Source organism: Protomyctophum bolini (assembly GCF_963924005.1).
Source record: "Protomyctophum bolini genome assembly, chromosome: 11".
Taxonomy (NCBI): domain Eukaryota; kingdom Metazoa; phylum Chordata; class Actinopteri; order Myctophiformes; family Myctophidae; genus Protomyctophum; species Protomyctophum bolini.
In genome coordinates, this window is record NC_137872.1 from 38,438,293 (window position 1) to 38,461,157 (window position 22,865).

Here is a 22,865-nt window from a genome sequence, read left to right on the forward strand (position 1 = left end):
TATAAGACAAGGAAAATGCACAATAACCAAAAGTACCACAACCAAAGGAAAACCAAACAAATACAATCATGAATGATATACTCCAAATGGAAACTAGACAAATAAATAATCATGTATACCTCACTCCGCGTATCGAGGGTGTTAAAGGGCTGCAGCATAACCAACTTGAACCTCAGGGCACATCAACAGTCACCGATGGTCACATTTACACATAGTGTGACGGACAGGCACTGTAGACAATAGACAACTTCAGTCACTAAAAGTTCACTACCACTGCAAATGTCACAGGCTTCAACGCTGCTTAATCAATAAGAATACAAACATAATAAGAGTCACATAAACAGTCAAACATTTCATACCGTGTGGTCTGGTGCAAACACACACACACACACTGGTGCTCTCTCCCTCTGCTCAATCTGGAGTCTGGCTGTGTGAAATGAGTCTATTGGTCTGAGGTGAGTGAAGCTAACAGGCTTCAGCTATATATGGATAGGTAACAGGAGGTGTCAAAGTAAAAGTATGCCAAATTACAGGAAGTATCCAAACAAACAACAAAATAAGACAAACAATAAATAAAGAATAAACAGACTTCAAACTAAAGAAATTATTGCAGAACCAACTGTCACTGGCAGTTACAGAATGCATTCATGTTTGTGCCAAATCTGTGGGGAATGACATCAGTGGAGCTTCCTCTGGTGTTGCGCCTCAACTCTTTTGAAGTAGTTAGACCGACGGGTACATTAAACATTAGGCAATGCTTCCCGGTCCCCATGAATATCTTCAATATTCAAATGTTTTTCATTGCAGCTCAAAAGTCTTCCTTCAGGATACACCATGAGACCACAGAAAGTCCACCGAATGTTCAAAGTTCAGGTTGTTTGGGTGCGCGTAATTGAGGTCATACAACAGAGGAAAAAAATAAATACATGTCATGAAAGCTTTAACTCGACCAGGGTTCACCAATGATCCCTCTTTCATCTCTTCCTTCTCCCACAGGCAGACAGACAGACAGACAGACAGACAGACAGACAGACAGACAGACAGACAGACAGACAGACAGGACGGTGGTGTCATGAGCGCGTCGTCGTGCAGCAGGAAGGCGCTGATGCTGCTGAGCAGCGTGTTCGCGCTCAGCGGCCTGGCGCTGCTGGCCGTGGCCGTCAGCACCGACCACTGGCTGCACCTGGAGGAGGGCGTGGTGCTGCCGCTGAACCAGAGCACCCACGTCACGACCTCCCTGCACTGCGGCCTCTGGAGGGTCTGCTTCCTGCTCGGTTAGTACACACACAATTCAATTCAATGGGCTTTATTGCATGGCATGAGAAAACATACGTTTGCATTGCCAAAGCAGAAAGAACAACACAACAATACAGCAATAGAATCAAAACAAAAATGATTGTACATTTGAAGGTCAGAATCTCCGATAGATCAATTTCTATGTGTACCAAGATCACTCGATGCATGCAGGTATATAGTGCAGGAATATACACAATGATTAAGTCTTTAGGGTGGCTGTGTTCCATTTGATATCCTTTCTCCTATCACAGCAACTCACAAATCTTGCTGCTGTGTTTGCACATTGTTGTACTTCGCCCAGCAGATATGGGAGTTTTTTTTGGTCATTGGTCATGTTTTCTAAATCTCCGTGTGTGGTTGTAATCTGTGGGAAGTATGTGTCTCTGATGTCTTGGTATACAATGGACAGATGGTTAGGAAGTGTAGCTTGGTTTCCACTTAATTTTGTGTGCAGTGGGTGCATAGTCTGTCTACACACCATAGAGTATAAAGAAGGATATATACTGAACTGGCAAAGTTAATAGGCTTATGTAGGACCGGGGGTGTCTGTTAAAAATTGTATATGAAATAAATACACATTGAATCAAGCAATAGTACAAAAAAACTGGGTGAACGCAAAAGTCAGAGACGTTGTTAAAATGATCCCAGAATTGTTTTAAAACTGAAAATACGGCTTTAAGTCTCCGCTCTCATCATCAAACCATGTCTCTTGTGGTTGTCCGCAGGGGAGGAGTCGGGACACTGTTTCACCATTGAGTACATGATGCCCATGAACGTTCAGCTGACCACCGAGTCCACCGTCAACATGCTCAGTGAGTATATCTCTACTGACCACAGAGTCCACCGTCAACATGCTCAGTGAGTATATCTCTACTGAATACAGAGTCCATCGTCAACATGCTCAGTGAGTATATCTCTACTGACCACAGAGTCCACCGTCAACATGCTCAGTGAGTATATCTCTACTGACCACAGAGTCCACCGTCAACATGCTCAGTGAGTATACTGTACTGTATCTCTACAGAGTCCACCGTCAACATGCTCAGTGAGTATATCTCTACTGAATACAGAGTCCACCGTCAACATGCTCAGTGAGTACATCTCTACTGACCACAGAGTCCACCGTCAACATGCTCAGTGAGTATATCTCTACTGAATACAGAGTCCACCGTCAACATGCTCAGTGAGTATATCTCTACTGAATACAGAGTCCACCGTCAACATGCTCAGTGAGTATATCTCTACTGAATACAGAGTCCACCGTCAACATGCTCAGTGAGTATACTGTACTGTATCTCTACAGAGTCCACGTCAACATGCTCAGTGAGTATATCTCTACTGAATACAGAGTCCACCGTCAACACGCTCAGTGAGTACATCTCTACTGACCACAGAGTCCACCTCAGTAAGTGCACATCTCTAACCCAGCGTGCCTCCATGAGGCTGTTTCTACAAATTGTAGTCATTTATAGCAGACGCTCTTAATCCAGAGCAATTTACAGTAACTTCAGTAAACAAGGTAAACAATTTACAATTTAGGCATTTAGCAGACGCTCTTAATCCAGAGCGATTTACATTAAGCAAGAACAAAAGCATGGGAATACATCACATAAAAGCATTTATCATGAAACATGCATAAGCTAAGAAAGTAACAGTGGAATATCTATATAATGAAACTATACATATAAACTATATGTAACCAAGTGTAGCAAAGGATTTACTTATAGCTATATGACTACGCCACCACCTTGAGATCGTTCAAGGAATTAGAATAGACCAGTAAACTGGGTTCCCCAACAAATGCAAGTTCATAGGACTTGAGACTTGAGTTCCAAAACAGAAATGTATTAAACTTTTAAGAACAGTAGGAATAACAAATGTTTATTAGACCAATGTCCAATTTCATATATATAGGCTAATGCAGTAAAATGCGAACAATATCTTAAAAAACTAAGAACACAACTAAACACACGCACTGAATCACGCAGCATGCAGCAAAACAAGAGGAAATGGCTCAATGAAATAAAACCAAACACTAAAATCAGTCTAAACGAACAAAACGAAACAGCAGTGGTGACATCTATAAGGAAATGAAAACAAAACATTTAGTACACTATGAAGTTAAACAAATAAATCATTGCAACAACAATTTGATATGATGTATATACCTATTTGAGTCCGTGTTCATTCACATCGGCCCCTCTGGCACATGAGCTCATCGCTTCCAGGCACATGAACTCACACTGGGTAGGGTAGTATAGTAACAAATAATAAAAATACTTGATTAGAAAACAGTTTTTTAGTACAATCTAAATAACATCCATCCATCAGGTTACTCACCAAGGCAGGGACAGATAAAACACAATTAGACATGATCTCTGCAGGACCCACAGCAAACACCAAGAAACCTGTGTTTGTTAGACTGCAGGGCCTTTAAATAGTCACCACTGATTGACAAGGAAGTGGCAGGGCAGCCACTAGCCAGTCTACGGTGGCCCCAAAGGCTCAATTCCAGCCGGCTACATATACATATATACTACTATGCTATACATATGTACTATGGCGTGCTATGACTATATACAATGCAATTCTAGTGCTGTCTACATAACATCACTAGAATTGCATTGTATATAGTCATAGCATGCCATAGTACATGCATGTAAACACAAGCTAACCAGTCATCTATACATATCTTTACATTGAAACTATACCAACTATAAGATGCCAGGGTTACAATGACCTGGCATCTGTCTACATAACATGCTGTATCAAAAATGGCATTTTAACCATTGCATAAGCCTATAAGGTCATCAAGGGCTATAGGGTAAGTGCTTATGTGGTGAGTACATGCCCTAGTAAGTGGTTATGGCTCCCTCTTCTCAGTGGCCTTTTGTGGATAAATGTTGTTCTGAGCTTCTTCTCAGTCTCCTCTTGCAGTCTCCTCCATTTTTTTACCACAGCTCTGTCAAGCTTAATTCACTTTATTTTTTATAAGTGTCAAGAATCAAGAGACTTTCTCCCCCTGTGTCAGTGCGTTCACTTCAAGGCCCTGGCCCGGTTCGTCGCATCTGCGACACGTTGTAAGCTTTGTACATGGGCTGTTTTCGAACACTTTGAGACCCCACTTTGAGAACCAGTGGTGTTAACGTTCCATCTTCCTCCCCTCATCATTGTTTCTCGTGTCTTTCTCGCTGTATATGTGCCCCGTCCTCCTCTCTGGTTCTGCAGAGATGATCCGCTCAGCGACTCCATTCCCATTGGTCAGCCTGCTCTTCATGTTCATTGGCTTTGTGCTCAACAACATCGGACACGTCCGTCCACACCGCACCATGCTGGCCTTCGTCTCCGGAATCTTCTTCATTCTGTCAGGTAAACAATTACAATTTACAACATAGGCATTTAGCAGAAGCTCTTAATCCAGAGAGATTTACAGTAAGCAAGAACAGCACATACATCAAATACATATACATAGTCATCGAGAATCATAAGCAAGCTACATCTGTCTAACAGTATATATCTGTACAGTGAATCTATGAGTATACACTCTAGAGTGCTTTGTTTACATAAAATGCTAAATTACATAAATTGAGCCTTTGCGTAAACAAATCTTCATACTGTCAGGTAAACATATCTTGTTTTCAAGGTAATCAACTTGGCTCATAAATTCATCATTTTGACACGGGACACTTTAGTGTCAAGTATTAATTTGCCTATAAAGGTTAGGTGGTGGAAAAACGCATCGTTTGCTGCCTCTTTAAAGGACCACTTCACCACTTTTCAACCTATACTTCATATACTAGGTCCTCACTAATAATCATGAAAAAATGGCGCAATTCTTTTCTACTTGGTCTGTGTCTCATAGGAGGGCTATGGGCAGTTCAGAAAATACAAGCTAATAGAAGCTGCAGGCTTTCTAGTCCTGAAAAGTTGCAATGCGAAAATGGAAGCCATCCTAAAAAATATAATCTGCCTAATGATGATGTCACTGGAAGACGGTTTCTAAACTGCCCACAGCCCTCCTATGAGACACAGACTGAGTAGAAAACAATCGTGCCATTTTATCATGATTATTAGTGAGGATCTATTATATGAAGATACGTTGAAAAGTGGTGAAGTGGTCCTTTAATGTTTGATGGTTTTGACAACAATCAGTCCTATTGTGTATACTGTGTGTGTGCGTGCGTGCGTGTGTGTGCCGTGCGTGCGTCAGGCTTGTCTCTGGTGGTGGGGCTGGTGCTTTACATCTCCAGCATCAACGATGAGATGCTCAACAGGACGAGGAGCAGCGAGCTCTACTTCAGCTACAAGTACGGCTGGTCCTTCGCCTTCGCTGCATTCTCCTTCCTGCTCACCGAGGTGAACCACTAAACTAAAGCCTGTGCTACACTATAGTTGCGTGCCAGTACCGACGTATCGTGCTAAAATAATGGCAGAATCTACAAGCTCACAACACGTCATGAAAGTGGCACGTTATCTGTTATTTACGGCAGGCAACACCAGTGTGCAATTAACTGAGGCTCCCTAATCTATGTGCAAATGTATGAAACGGCTGAGATACCGGTAGTCAATGCTGTTGTGTCTTAAGCACTTAAGCCAAATGGCAAACATCTACGAGGTCACAATTTGCCGTGATGTAATGTGGTGTGTGCTGTAAATGGTTTGACATTTTTAAACCAAAATAGGGGACACCAGGGTTAAAGTCAATGAAAGGACTGTCAATTAAAAATATTTCAGTTGACTGTTATTGCAGAAATGACCCTTGATTAGCCAGTGCTTATATTTCAGTTGCATTGGTTGTGCATTATGATGCCATATTCTTTCTTAGCAACCCATTCTTGCAACTGTGCTGTTACAATCGTCAGTTACAATTTTCACGTCAGTATAATACTTCTACTCCTGACCTAAAGCTATACATGTACAGTAGCTGTGTTTTTTTATTGACCTATATGAAAGTACAGTCACATTATCGTCTCTGCCGGCGGAAACCGTCCCAAAACCTTTTCAGGATTTCAAATTCAAAAATAGACCCGCAAGCTCAAAATGTGCCGCTTCGCCGTCTAACTTAGAGAGTGTGTGGACCTGCTGCTTTCGATGCTTTTGTGTGACATGATCAAGTAGGGTGATAATTTACATACAAAAAAAAAGGAACAAGCATAATTATGCACCTGCTAATGCCCTTGTTGTCGCCCTGTCTTTGGTCGTACCAGAGTGCAGGCGTCATGTCCGTCTACCTGTTCATGAACCGCTACACGGCGGAGGAGATGTACCGGCCTCGCCACCGCCACCGCCACAACCACCACCACCGCCACTCCTCCTTCTACTACCGGCCGCGGCTCAGCACCTGCTCCGACCACTCGGGTCAGTTCCTGCACCCGGAGGAGGCGTCGTGGTCTCGCGGACGCAGCCCCTCGGACATCTCCAGCGAGGCGTCGTCGTCGGCGCTCCACATGAGCGTCGGCTACCCGGCGCTGCTCAAGTGTCCTCCCGACTACGACCAGGAGGTGTCCTCCTCCTCCTCGCCCTGCTGAGGAGGAGGACACCGAGGAGGCTCCATATACCCAGCTGGGCTCCCTATTGACAAATCCACTGCAGGGCCCACTGTGGTGGAGGCTCCGTTTAACCCAGGGCTCCTTATATAGACCGATCCACTGAGGGCTGTAGCAGAGGCTCCAACCCAGCTAGGGCTCCCTATCAAACCAGTGGGTCATGGACCAATTTTGTTATGGGTCACGACTCACGACTCGAGTATACAGATCCCATTTGATTTTCTTTTCCTATATGTTGTGCACTGGCCTACTTGGAACGATGCGAGTTTGGAAATGCATGGCCCACCCAGTTATTATGTCTAGTGTCCCTTTTATGTTCTTGGTCAGGCATGACCAAATATGGAGTCTATGCAAGATGTCAGAACATCATTGTAATGTCGGAACAGGACAACTCCATATTTGGAGATATTGGGGTGATCAGGTGTGATCTATTGGCTAATTTGGGCCCTGTCCCAGAGGCCTTTTGGGGCGGATCTGGACAACCGTGGGTCCGACCGACTCGACTCCGGGCACTGCACTCCCCGTGGTGGTGTGGGACGTGTGTGTCGAATCGGAATTTGAAGTCGGTGGGGCGAACGGTTCTCGAATTATACGTGGATTACATACACACAGAGACGTGGTGCATTTATAGATAGATAGATATATTTCAAAAGATGTTTTTTAAATAATAAAATGTACATGTTCTGACAAACATGAAATTCCATAGAAGTAGTGAAAATAGCCGATCTACAAGCTTGCATCGTGGCGCAAAGCGACACATCTGCTGATAGATTCTAGATTTTCTAGATTCTACATGTTCACTAGTTTAGGTCCCGGGCAAATGTCTAATCTCTCTTTTGGGTCTCGACCTGAAAGGTTTTGGGAACCACTGCCCTATACAGTATGCTATTTTTGCCCACAAATGATTAACACAACACAGAACCTTAAGTTACATAACCTGACACGTTTCCATTATAACCAGAACCACCCCTAAGGTAAAATGGTACATTTTATAGAGCTTTTACATAGAGTGTGCATGCAGGGCCGTGCAAGGCACCAACCTGCACTTCAGAAGCAATTAGGGTATAATAAGTATGCCCAGAACTCACTCTACCCCTGACCCACTATATTATAGTAAACTAAAAGGAACAAGGCAGACCAAAGGAACCTTGGTTTCAGTGCAGATATTAAATAAACAGATACAAACTGTCAACCAGTAGTGGTCTGTGGTCCTATACCAAACACAGGAAATATACATTTCAATAGAAGAGCAGGTAGACCTACAACCACATTACTTTGTATAGTAATGTAGATTCTGCCATACCCCAACATACCTCTATATAAGGCATCCGTTTTATCCAGTTTCCACACCTTTTCTTCTTTCTCCAAAAAACATTTACACACACACACGCACGCACGCACGCACGCGCACACACACACACACACACACACACACACACACACACACACACACACACACACACACGTTAATTTCTCAGTGTTGTCGTGTTTATCCATTTTTCTTCACAAGGTGCAAAACGATTGATGAATAACTTTCTGGCCCAGACTACATTTGGCATAAACGTGCAACTTAAATCAACAAGATTTATTGTATTATGTGACATTACATTGCTACATGCTGGAGTCTTTTTGTGATAAACATGCTATAAACTGGATATTTTTGTTTTACTTTGGTGTTAATAGCCGATATACATGAAGCTCACAACTAAACATTCTGGAATGCTTTTCTCAAGAGTCAAGAGGCTCAAGAAGGGTTTATTGGAATCTATCACTGTGCTCACAAGCTCCTGGATACATTTGGAAGATAAATGACTAAAAGTGACAACTAAACTGTGTTTTTATTTAACCCTGAAAGAGTCTTTGTAAGTTCAGAGTTTACACTTTACTGTGTATAAGCACGTACATTTGCTATTTCTGATTTACTTCCCTGTAAGAGATAGCCATTAATATCAATTAATTTATTTCATATTAAATATATATTTATATACGTATATTGTACATGCTCTAAATATTGTACATGGTATGAATATGGCTGCCAGTTGTGTATAAATGTCAAGGCATTTTCCTGTACAGTATGTACTAAATGTGTTTATTGATTAATATTTATAAATTATAGCTGCCACTGCCAGAGTAAATGTCTCTCTGATCTGTCGTTGCAAACGTGCTTCTACTTAATTCTGTCATTTGATTGACTTTGCTAAAAGAGGCCACTAGATGTCACTAGATGTCAAATTATGAATTGTATAGTCGCCACTGTATTGCCCACACATTTGATCAGCATTATAATTATTTTTCCAGTACATAGGGATAGGGGTATTGCATAAACAAGTAACATGGTCAGTTAAGGAAAGATATTTAGGGTTTTTCCAAAATTGTACTGTTTTCACAGCATTTTCATTGCTTGCATTTGCTTTCTATTTGCTTTTGGCCATGTCATTTTCCAATAGTGCCTGATTTATATGTTGAACTGTTTCATGTGTGGTTATTAGGCCTACTTAAGAGTAAAATGTTCGAAAAATAAATATATAAACACATATATAAATACATCAATAAATAATTCCCAATATAAAAACAATACATATACAATCAATTAATCTTGAAACTAAATGTAGGATATATAGTTGAACCAGTCAGAAGCCTATCTTATAGTCATATCAAAGCAAACACATTTAAATGCATAATTATCATTCATAAAGGAAAATGACAATATAGTTTAAATATTGTAGGATACATCTAACGTAGGCTATAAAGTAAGACTATAGGTTTTCTGATTTTGTTGGTAACAATATTTCTCATAAAACCGACTTCCATTGTCCATGGTAGCCTATACTGTAGCAGGAAGTGAGAGCAGAGCGAGTCCGAGCAGTAACAGGGAGTGTCTTGCAGATTGGACTATTAGTGTGGTACGAGGTGTATTTCCGTAGGATTTTTTTGCTAAAAGTGATTTTTTTGCTTTTTTGGCTTTCATAGGGACCAAACTGTCAGAAAATGATGGGGTTCAAATTTTCCCGACCCCCACCCCTTATTTGGGGGGGTCATATATTTTGGGACCTCCCATAATATTACGCCAGACAATTAATGTCCGATTTTCATAATATTAGGGTTGTTTTATAGGTTTTTAAATATTCTGAGTTGATTTATTATTATTACACTTTGAAAGTAGCCAGAATAATCTTTTCTGACTTTAGGTTGGGGTCTTTCTTCACCGGGACCCCCCGGACTCATCTCAGTACTCATTACATTCCTCGCTCTGCTCCTGTTCCAGAACAATGTCAAATTAGATAATACTTAAAGCATTAAAAGCTTTTGTAGCTGGGCACTGATTACAAAAATGAGTAGTAGTTAATACAGGGGGTCTTCCACAGGGGGCCGGGACTAGTTTTTCCCCTATTCTTGCACCCATATATACAGATTTGCAAGTATTTCGAATAGTATTAGAATATCTTGCGTTTATGTAAAGTACTTTGATAGTTTATTAGTATTCTACCATTATTGTTGACAGATGTTACTGCAGGTAATAAAGGTATTGCAACTTCTCACTTTGGGCACGCAGAATGTGTCCATTTATTTCACACACTGCACTCACACACACCTATCCTCTTAAAGAGCCCATGGTCAATTATGCATATATACATTATTTGCAGGATCTATTCATCTTCGTCATCATCATCTTGAATGTCCTCCCTAATAGTGTTGGGACCGTACCCAAGTTTCCTCAGCCCAACAGTGAACAGTGAAACATTCCTTAAACAGTACTTAATTATCTGTTTTGAATCTCAGGTATGTTTCCATTGCAGTACACACCTTAATGAACTGACACCAACTATTTAAGCTACGTTGACAAACACAAAACTAGTTTAGCTTGTAGAACATCCTGTCTCCTCATGTCCCCAAGTAACACTGTCCTCTGAAAGGCCATCTGCAATAACCTAATATTAAGTATACTGCGCACCCATTCACCTTTGCAGCTAAGTGTCCCTTTCTCGGACTGCAACTGTAGCCTACTTACTGTATAAGACGGAAGACCCATTTATTATTTATTTATATATATATATATATATATATATATATATATATATATATATATATTTATTTAGAAATCCCAAACATGGAATATACTTGGACCATGCATTATGCCACATATAATGCCTGTCTGGACGGCCACCTGCCAGTATACAGTGGATAACTTCCCAGTCTTTCTGGGTAAGTTGGGTGACTATATAGCTATTTTTACCCTGAAATCCCAATTTTGGGCTTGTCATTATAGGCTAAGAAGAAAGGACAATTGCTGATCTACAAGGTCACAACATGCCGTAATGTGTTGTGAGGTTGTAGATCGGCTTTTCCCCAAAAATAAGTTTTGATAAATGACTTATTTTAAAATGTGTAGCGCAGTGGAATAGAGTAGACACTATGACACGTCAAGAGTCAATTAGTACTATAGGCTATACATTTGTGTTCTGGTAATATCATTGATCACTTGTTTTGCATGTCCGTGGCAAAAATAAAATATTAATGGAAATGTCCATCACATTCACAAGCTGGCAAAGTGATTTCCCCGGGTGCAGATAGCTGCTGTATTATCATGGTTATTGGTGGTGGTGGCAATATTAATAATTTTTGTCTGAATATATCAAATCCTGTTTTGAGGATCACACAAGAATAGCATCACTTTATGGACATAATAACACCCAAAAGGGTTCATAATTTCAGTCTGCTTGAGGTGTAATGCAGCTTTAAACAAAATAGCAGACAGTGGCACTGGTACATATCTGAACTCATCTTCTCACAATGCGTGTCAACCACATAGCCGACATTTCTCAGCTTTGTTATGCGTACACACCCATGGTACTGTGCCAAGAGAACTCACAAATCAAACGCACGTACAGTACACGCAGTCAAGTTGTCTACAGTCTACCGATGTTAACCATCTCAAACCCACACCCTAACCTCCCACGGGGAAGCACACCTAAACTGCGGTCATCCTGTTCAAGAGCGTTCATTTGGGCAAGATAGTCGAGCATATTTAAGGAGATCACGAGCAAAGAAATACTAGTTCCTCTAAGGATGACAAGTAGCCCTCCCAGTCACCTGACCGACAACAGAAAGACAAAGAGAAAAGAGAAAGACAGCAGCAGCCTGGCTGATCTTGGCTGATCTTTTTTTAGCAGCAATATTTGCTACACTTGGAAAATACTTTGAAAATAGCTGATCTACAAGCTCAAACTACAACCTTGTAGATCAGCTATTGTTGGCTAAAGTTCTCCTTGGAAAAGGGATGCTATGGTTCAAGTGGTTTAATGTAAAAAAAAGAAAAAAAGTTCCTATCCCACAATGATTTGGTGGGCCCCTGTATAGTAACTCTGAGGACCCCCTAGGGGTCATGGGCCCCCTGTGGAAGACCCCTGGTATTGGCTACTACCATTTTTTTAATATCAGAGCCCAGCTACAAATACTTTTATGCTTCATTTATGATATAATTTGACAATATTCTGGAGCAGGAGCAGAGCGAGGAATGTAATGAGAACTGGAATAGGCCCAGGGGTCAGTCCGGGAGGTCCCAGGTGAGGAAACACCCCCAGAAACGGGGTGGGGGTCGGGAAAATTTGAACCCCATCATTTTCTCATAGTTTGGACTCTATAGAACCAAGATCTGTAAAAAAATCAATTTTAGCACAAAAATCCTACGGGAGCTGTTTTTTTGACGCCTCGTACCACACTATATAGAAGCATGCAAATATATCAGTTATGTTCAGCAGGCTGAGCTGCTACTAGGCTACATCGGATTGACACATAAATAAATATTCGTCAAAAAAAGAAAACATTTATTTTCTTTGACTGTTTTTGCTGTTGGCAGACAATGTCAGGAGGGACTTACAATGGAGTCGATCGGGTGAGTTAAAATGCTTTTGCAAGTAAACTTCTCAATACATTTAAAAGCGTTCAAGCCATTTTCACCTGAGACCATATCACTTGCCTTTGATATACTATATAAAAAAGATGATTTTGATCATATTACTTTTTATTTTAACACTATTTGTAGTGACTTGCTTCGCTGATGGTCATTTCATCTGATGTTATTTTTGTCTGTTCCTCAGAAGCACAAACATTGAGCAAAACACAACACAGAGTCATGGAGAACATGGTGAGAAAACAAATGCTCTAGCAAAAGTTTCACAATGTCACTGCAAACTGTTTGGAGACAGAACACAATTATTAGTGTAACCAGACATGCTAACTAATTAGGACTACTAAACAGCTATAAATACAGACAGTTAGCCTTGCTATTTCTCCAGCCTTACAGTTATCTCTGTCTTGTTAACAGGACAGCTCTTCAATTTCCAAGTTGTTGTGACTGGAGTGACTCATGGTGCCCATGAAACATTCGTTAGAGAACTTAAACTCAAAGGACAGAACCAGAAGAATTCTGTGGAACAAAGTGACTACATCCTGGCTTTCTGCCCAAGCCCCTCACGAGCTGGAACTGATGTCGAGGAGGCAATGGGAAAGATTCCACGTGAGAAATGTTGGATTAATAATAAAGATGAATTGATGTATAAATCGTCCATCCTGATTAATTAATGCATTAATTTCTCTCTCTCTCTCTCTCTCTCTCTCTCTCTCTCTCTCTCTCTCTCTCTCTCTCTCTCTCTCCCTCTCTCCCTCTCTCTCTCTCTCTCTCTCTCTCTCAGGCACTGGTAAACCAGTGATTCTGGTAGTGATGCATCACAGACATAATGTTCAAAATTATCTAGATGACAGCACTAGACATGTGACCAGACAAGATGTCATCCTCACTGTCGACACTCTGTTCTGGGAAGCAGGGCCGGCCCTCCCATCAGGCAAGTCAGGCAATAGCCTGGGGCATCAGGAGGGGACGGGGGCAGCAGAGCCCAGTCACAGATACTTTCGCTTTCAAGCGCTGAGCGCAGCAAAACAGCTGAGCTGACGCTGTTGCTGTGGCTGTTCTGCTCTGCTGCCTGCCCCCCCCACCCCTGCTACTAAAGCCAGCCAGCCAGGGGTGGGGGGTGTGGCCGGTGGAATGCCCCCTCCCCCGCCCCCAGCCTAACCTACAGGCAAACGGCAGGCATGGTGCACTGATGGGGAAAATAAACAAATAAAGTACTGTGTTGTCCACTCGTCGTGGTGTTTTTTTTGTTGGTGTTGTGATGTCCAAGAGGCCAAACCAACCCTCTGGTCATCAGGGAAGAAAGAAAAAAATGGTATGAATGTATGAATGAAGGTATGAATGTGATTACTAAACAGTGAATCATGAATAAACTGTCTAGTTATTTGAGCTAAACAAGTAGCAACAAGCTAGCTGCTACTGCATGTTGTGTTGTCATTGTCACTTGTCAGACTTGCAGCTATTAGCTAGCTTATTTAGTTGAGAATGAGTAAATATATGGGCATATAATGTCAAATAAGTTAATTTGATAATTTCCCAAGAGCCCAACTTTATTTGTCCCCCTGAGGGCAAATGGTTTTGTTTACTTTTAGCCAGTAAGCAAAGCCAGCCCATTGTTTCAATTTCAATCTCAACAAATTGTACACTCAAAGTTAGTCACTTTGAATTTAAATTAGTCCTGTAAGGGTTCATTTGGTGGTTGGTTTAATTATTATATATATTTTTTACAGTGATTAAAATGATATGCTATGATACTGATATTATTTTTTAGAATTGAGAGAGGATCACAATAGAGAACCATTTTGTGGAACACTCTCCTATTTAATACTACCACCAATTTATAATCTGTTCAGTACATATTACATTTGTATTATTTAAAAAAATACCTGTTTTTAATGGATAACAATATAGAAGCTTTAGTCTGTGTCTAATGTTGACTTGTCCATTGCATATGTCTGCTGTTACTCTATAGAAGTGTATTTGTATGTCTCTAAATGTTTTGATGAATTGAACAAGGTGGACCCTGTTGTAAACAAGTGTAATGCTTATTTGGGTCGTCCACTCACAGTTAACAGTCTTTGTATTGAGTTTGTGCTTGAAATGTACTGTAATTCTGCAAACTGTTAATAAATATTTCAATCAATCAATCTGTCGGGAAGAGCCTAGTTGCCATCCCAACAGAAACAATATGTATTTTTAACATTACTCTACATGATCTTGCATTAAGGAGTCTCAGGTCAGGTCAACAAACTGGTAAGAATTTGAAGCGTCAAAATTTGAAGAGTGCATCATGGCACCATGGCGGCGGCGGCGGGGGGGGGGGGGCATCAGGAAATATCTAGCCTGGGGCAGTATTTTAGTCAGGGCCGGCCCTGCTGGGAAGGTGCATTCCTGAAGTGCAGCCACAATGAGAAAGGCGTCAGTAAAGTCCTGGAGGCCGTTGGTCATTCTTCAGTAGTCCTGGAGGCCGTTGGTCATTCTTCGGTACCATTATTTATTTATTTATTATTTTGTTTTCTTTTTTTTTTTTTTTTTTTACATATGAACTAGTTTATGAAACTAGTGTTCAGAAGCACACTGTTGTGCTTGTTGTCTGATACATATCAATTTTATACTTTCAGTTGTCTCTGCGGTCTTTGAGGTCCAATTGGCCCAATTGGTTCTCTTGTAAGTTGCACTGGTAAATGGTAAATCTTGCATTTATGCTTTAACATTTTCATTCACCCATTCACACACACATTCATACACCTTTACATACAGTCGATGGGACACGGACACCTGAGGCTCAACAGACACCTGAGGCTCAACAGACACCTGTGGCTCAACAGACACCTGTGGCTCAACAGACACCTGTAAAGCAGGTTCTCTTGGAATGTAAGTATATTACAATGTTCAATTATGATTAATTAACATTTTTATAAGAAATATTATTGCAGCAATTTCTTCATGAATTGTTCTCCTCACCTTTTCCGTCAGCTCCATGGAGAAAGATTGACAGGAAGTAAGAAAACGTATTTCTCAAATCAATTATATTACACGCATGCACGCACGCACGCACACACACATATTATATAATTTTAATATAAAATTATAAATGTGTTGCAACACTGTTCATATAAAAGGAGACCGGCAATGTTCTGTCCTTAATATAAAATTATAAATGTGTTGCAACACTGTTCATATAAAAGGAGACCGGCAATGTTCTGCCCTTAATATAAAATTATAAATGTGTTGCAACACTGTTCATATAAAAGGAGACACTACCGGTACATAACATTTTACCATTTGGGGTGTTTCTGTAGTGAATGTCAGGATTTTGCTCCATGGACCAGTAGGAGCTGGCAAGTCCAGCTTCATCAACTCTGTCAGCAGCGCCTTAAGGGGGAGAATGGTCCATGCTGCTGGTACAAGTTACACCTTGTGACCTTAAGAGTATATGTAATTCTGATATATCTACTGGTGAAAGCAGCCTCTCTCACTATATATCCTTTTTACTCTAGAACACTAATGCCGGGTGATTTTCGCCCGGACAATGTTATGTATGCCAGTGTTATAATATACCTTTATTGAAAGGATAAGCCCCTTGAGATGTCACATCTCATTTTAGAGGGGGTCCTCAACACAGATACATTGTACAATACAGTTCACAAAACAATACAACAGTACAACCATACACACAGACTGTAGACAGGACAGAACAAAACAGAACAAAAGCTCTCCCAAAGATAGCTCCCACCCCACTGTTTCAACCCTAAATAGCAGAGTTCATAATGATACCCATTGCACAATAAGACCATGTTAAAAAACAAACAAAAAAACAAGCAATACCAGCATGCATAATGTGATAATAATGAACAGCAGCACGGAACCAGATTATCATAATGTTGCTGATGTCTGAGGTGGGTGGGTCTTTCATCACCTTCATGATGTTCAGTGACATCATATACGGTAGGTGTGTTTCTATGCCCACATTCCTGTTTTTTTTCCCTACAGGCAGGTGTTCGGATGAATTTCACCTAAGGCTATTAGTGATGCCCACAATGGGCAGGCAGTTGATGCAATTAGACTATGCCTTCACTGACTGGACCATTCTCACATGTCCCAATAATGGGTGGACCAAGCTCTCAGCTCCCCAAGAACATTCCAGCTCCATTTATTTTTTATTTAATTTTTGAACCCTATAACATTAAACCAAAACTTTGTCACACCATATCAAATGTTTCTTATCAAAATATATTAAAGCACAACAATATACATGGCAATTTGAGGTACTCATATTTCATATTTCAACATGAACAACAACAAAAAGTAGATCATCATGGCCCCCCATGAGGGCCTTAGGCGGATACAATTTGTGAAAAGTTTGCTTATTATTTAAATAAATAAAACAAAGTAAGAAATGAAGCTGGGAACTTGTCCCACCTGGGACATGTGAGAATGGTCAGGTGAAAAAAATAAAAAAAAATAAAGGAAAATCCCATTGTGGCGGTGTATGGGATTTTTCCCTATAACTCTATCACTAAACCCTGGTGAAATTCACCCGCCTGTAGAAAAGAACACCTTCCTGTAGAAAACAACAGAGATGTTGGCATGCAGGGGAACACACCTATATACCTTCTATAATGTCACTGAGCATCATGAAGGTACTGAAAGGATCGACCCATGCACCTCAGACATCAGCAACATGTCCGGGTGAAAATCACCCGGGTTTAGTGTTCTATAGGGCTACGAATATTTTTTAAATAATACCCACATTTTTCACAGATTTCGCACACCCACAACATGTTAGGGATGATATTTAATTCTTTTCATTTTATTGTTATTGTTATTTATTTTTATAAATGTCAGAGTACCGGAAATTGCCTTGCATGTAATCAAAGAGATTCTATATATTCTCTTTGATGTAATACAATTCATGTATTGAAATATTTTTTTATGGAATAATTATATCAGGTGAAATACTATATATTATTAAATATATTAACGATGGTGTGAAATAATTCAAATAATTAAGCTATAGCATATACTGATACTTTGATGTCCATGGTTGTTTTATTTGCTGGTGGTAATTTCATGTGATGTTGTTTCTGTGTCTGTTCCTCAGAACCAAAGAGCAAAGCAAAACACAGGGCCATGGTAAGAACATCATTGCGCAACACTTTTATAATTCAAATAAATTAGCACTATGTAACTTGTTCCTAATGAATTAAAGTAAATTTTGTCTGGTATAGTATGTTATGTTAATACAATATAACTTGTTACATTGCATTGCATTGCATTTTGTTTCCCTGCTCTATCGTGTCAAAGGTCAGGACTGATGGTCAATTCATCCCCTTTGCATGCAAGCAGACAGGCTCTATATTATCTCAATCATACGAATTACAGCATGCACTTTCATATAGCAGTGGTGGCCATTTTGTTTACCTGGTCTGGTTCCACATAGAAAGCCCATTCATTCAGCCCATAGAGATATCCGAAGATATTTACAGTATACTAATTATTAACATGGCAAATAGTATTTTATAAATGTTCCATCATGTTTTCTTTTCTTTGTTGTTATCCTAACCTATGCTGTGAAGCACATTCATTATTATTCTGGGTGCCTGCCATGCAATGGCAGAAACACAGGTTGAAATCCGCAACACATACTTAATCGTTATCATCAAGACACGAAACTTTGACGTCTATGGCCGGCCGCACGGTTTACCAAAGCCCCACAATATATACATCGAAACGTGCGGCTCGGCCGGGAATGGTGTGCTTGTGCTTTTCTTTCCGTTTCGTGTTACCGTGCCGACGTAATTCGCAATAAACTACGCGAAAAATGCCCCATGCAAAGTCAATGGAGAAACGCGGGTAAAAACAGAAAACGACACGTTAAACCATCCTGTTCTCTCTGAAGGTGTGGCTCCACCACTAGAAACCCTCCTGTTCCCTCTGAAGGTGTGGCTCCACCACTAGCTCTATGCGGTTTTGGATTATCCTCTCCAGGATTAGTCAGTTTCACTATCCAATTTTGTCGGAATTTTTTGAAGAGTTGTAAACCTATACATTTTTGGAAAGGGTATTGTGTAAGGAATCAGAAAATCCATGTTGCCATTTTCCCAGATGTCGGTGGCGGCCATATTGGAATTTACAAAATGGCCACCGTAAAAATGTACGTTTTGTAATATCTCAGCTTCTAAATGAGCTAGAACATTGATTTTAACTGCTCAACCTACATTTTCAGCATCAGGGAATCCGATGGTGGTAGTTATAAAGCTACAAAAAATTCAACATTAACCCTTAGACTGGGTCCATAGTGACCTGGTGTGGTTGCAGCTTCACTATGTATATTGTTGGATATTTTTTTAAAGATTTGCATAACTATACATTTTTGGAAAGGGTATTGTCTAACTCTAAGGAATCAGAAAATCAATGTTTGCATTTGCCCAGATGTGTATATGGCGGCCATATTGGAATTTACAAAATGGCAGCAGTAACATTTATGTTTTGCATTATCTTGGCTTCTAAATAAGATGGAACATTGATTTTAATGCCTAAACCAATATTTTCAGGGTGAAGTAATCCAATGGTCCAAGTTATCATTACATTTTTGTATCATCATGAAATACGTAATCCACCATATGGGTAAAAAAACGGCACAGCCCAGGTAGTCAGTCAGATATTAACTCTGAGTTGTTTTAATTCTTTTAACTGTGAACTTTGGATGTTTTTGTAACCATCTTAAACATCATGACATGTGTAATCACAGACAGTCTCTATGCATCATCACTTTTGTGCATCGTCATCTTTCTGCACTGGCTATGCAATGTCAGTACAGGCTAAGTCCTTGGCTTTGCAGGAACATCTGCCAGAAGAACGGTCAGATTTACACTTGCATTGGACCATCTCAAGGGCTGGCAGGACTTCTGTGGTCGTTGGTTTCAGCATGCCATCCAAGTTTTTAAAGTGCAGGGGATCCAGCTGTCAATACTGCAGAGCAATGGCTGCTTGTGACCATGCCCTTGTTTGGACATGGACTCTCAAGATGTTCTGCTTTATAGCTCCAGGTATTAGAGGGAGCTTGTCACTTTCTGGCCTATGTTTGCAGAACAGATGCCATTGCAGTTCAAGGATTGTCTTGATGTTAATACACTTGGGTAAGTAAGCTGCACATACAAAAGGACTCCAGTGTTGATAGCATTCCTTCCGTCACATCTGCTTCCTCCAGGTAGACCTAATATGGGAGAACCTCCCTGTGTTGTCGACCCCAGTGAATACATGGAAGGCTGGCAAAGCCTTTGCTCTTACTTTACCTAGAGCTCGTCACAGTGGTTCAATATGCACAACACCAGAGGCCAAATGGACATGTTCTTCAGCAAGAGGTCATAGTATGCTGTGACTAAACGTCCGTATCTGGGGAGAAAAATACCAACTGTGCATCAGGTGGGATCACAAGGGATCACCTTGGAGGATCCCCTGTTGTACTCTAGTCTAGAGATATGAAGGAGACCGAGGACCTGTTTGCAAGGCTGATGGGGCAAGTACCATCAGCCTTGCAAACAGGTCCTTGGCCAGCTCAAGCCAAGATATCAACCAAAAAGAAGCCATTCACTCTGACACCAAGGGCACTGTTTGCTCCTGATGGAACAATTCTGCCATGCCATGACAAGTCCAGGTTAATCCATCTACTTGTACAGTACAGCAGGGGATCCTCCAAGGTGACCATCATGTCTGCTTCTGGATACACTAGGAGCAACAAAATAACCACGAAGAAGCAGACACACTGCTGATCCACCAGGCTGTGCTGGCTTCACAGTGAAACCAACCAGATGCACAGTTGGTATTTTTCTCCCCAGATACGGACGTTTAGTCACAGCAAACTATTACCTCTTGCTGAAGAACATTTCTATTCCATTTCTATGGCCTCTGGTGTTGTGCAGATTGAACCGAGCTCTAGGTAAAGAAAGAGCAAGGGCTTTGCCAGCCTTCCATGTATTCACTGGAGTCATTTGTATGTTCATCTTATTCACCCAAGGGTATCAACATCAAAACAATGCTTGAACTGTGATGGCATCTGTTCTGCAAACATAGGGCAGAAAGTGACAAGCTCCCTCCAACACCTGGAGCTCTGAAGCAGCACATCTTGAGAAAAGAAACAAGGGCATGGGCACAAGCAGCCATTGCTCTGCAGGATAAACAGGAAAATGGGTACTTGGATGGCATGCTGATGATGACATGATGAGGTCTAACGACCACAGAGGTCCTCCCAGCCCCAAAGGCCATTCTTGAGAAGGTCCAATGCAAGTGTAAATCTGACTGTTCTGGCAGAAGTTCCTGCAAAGCTAAGGACTTAGCCTGTATGTACTGACATGTCAGTGTAGCAGCCAGTGCCAGAACAATGACGATGCACTGATGATGATGATTATAATAATGCATATTAGAGACTGAAAATGTAGGTTTAGCAGTTAAAATCAATGTTCTAGCTCATTTAGAGGCTGAGATATTACAAAACATACATTTTACGGTGGCCATTTTGTAAATTCCAATATGGCCGCCACTGACATCCGGGCAAATGGCAACATTGATTTTCTGATTCCTTACACAATACCCTTTCCAAAAATATATAGTTTTGCAACTCTTCAAAAAAATCCGACAAACATTATAATCAAAGGATAAGGAACCTGACTAGATGTTAAATGTGACGCAGAGCAGCGAGTTGGGCCTTTAGGATCTTCTGCAGTTTGGTTTGGTTTAATTGACAGCGTCAATTAACAGCGCAACATTTTTCTTCCAACTTTAGAGAGCGACCAAGTCGAGAAGCTGACGACTCAACTGAAGGAGAGAGAGAGAACTGCAGAACTCCATCACAGCGATGGAGGACAGTAAGAGAGAGCAGCAAAAGTTGGCCCAGGACCAGAAGGACAACGCAGCTCAAATGAAAGAAATGAAGAGTGAACTGGAGAAGATCCAACAGAGACAGATGGAGGCAGACGAGAAACGTGAGTGAATTATTGCTGTACAGCCTCAGACTGTTGAGTTTATATGACCAGTGACCAGTGCCAGTATTTTCAACCACAAGTCGGCACTAATTAAATCTCACAATAGACCAAAATAGAAGTATTTTATTTTTTTGGTGGTTTTCGTTTTTAGCCACATTAACACAGTTGGAATGTTAAAGAATGTTTTTATTCCATCAGAAAGTCGTTTTAGTGTCATTAAGTCGTTGTATTTACATTGCAAAAATGTCTATAATTACAGATTATTTGCCGTATTTTGGGGGTGTGAACATTCCTGCACGTATTTACATAGAGTCGTTTCGATTGGCCGTAGCTATCTTTGTTCTCCAGTTACAGTAGCCGTGCAGTGTGTTTCTGTGACAATAGTAAATAGCCTACAACATCAGCATTATTGTTAACTTGATATGATGCTGTTGGATATTGTAATAAAAGTATAAATTAACTGATTTACCCGTCGTCCACTGAAGAAAAAAAAAGTTGCTGCCAGACTGCCAGTTTTATGTTTGTTTGAGGTCTCCACACCACGTGTTCTGACGAGATTGTCTTAGTTGTAAATCCATTCTTCTGCGGCTGCCCTTTATTTCAGTGCACACATGTGCATGTTTATCACTGTGTTTTAATCTCTGTAACTTTATTACCATTGGATGCTGCTGCCTGATGATCAATACATGAATAACATCGCGTGTGATCGATCGCGCGTCGCGGTGAAATCCGTCTTTTATATAATTTGATCAATCCATGACATCCATGCGTGATCACGCGTCGCGGTGAAATCCGTCGTTTATATAATTTGATCAATCCATGACATTGTTGTTAGAAGAACAGCTCAAATATTGAATGTGAAGACATAGTGTAGTACAAATCCTGGTGTGATCTTCTTAAAAGTGGAAGGATCATAACACACGTCTAAGGTATTTTTCCCCCTGACTTTCTGTTGATAAAGTTTTGACTTTTTCACATCAGTGCACGGCTGATTCAAGCCATGCATTTAGGGGTAAAAAGGTACCTTTGTACATATTAATAATGTAATGTAAACATACAGCATTTTTTTATTTAGCAATTAAAAGCATGGGTCTAAAACTACAAGTAACTTCATGGAATAAATTATAGCCT

General features: G+C 40.7%; 1 protein-coding gene across 1 annotated transcript; it reads left to right on the plus strand.

Moving 5' to 3' along the window:
* Positions 1 to 1,072: 1,072 nt before the first annotated feature.
* On the plus strand, positions 1,073 to 6,824 carry LOC308323458 (voltage-dependent calcium channel gamma-5 subunit-like; the record flags this gene model as incomplete). Its single annotated transcript, XM_080775188.1, has 5 exons — positions 1,073 to 1,274; positions 2,022 to 2,108; positions 4,525 to 4,665; positions 5,507 to 5,652; positions 6,504 to 6,824. The coding sequence occupies 5 exons, from the start codon at positions 1,073 to 1,075 to the stop codon at positions 6,822 to 6,824; spliced, it is 897 nt and encodes a 298-aa protein (XP_080631314.1).
* Positions 6,825 to 22,865: the final 16,041 nt, after the last annotated feature.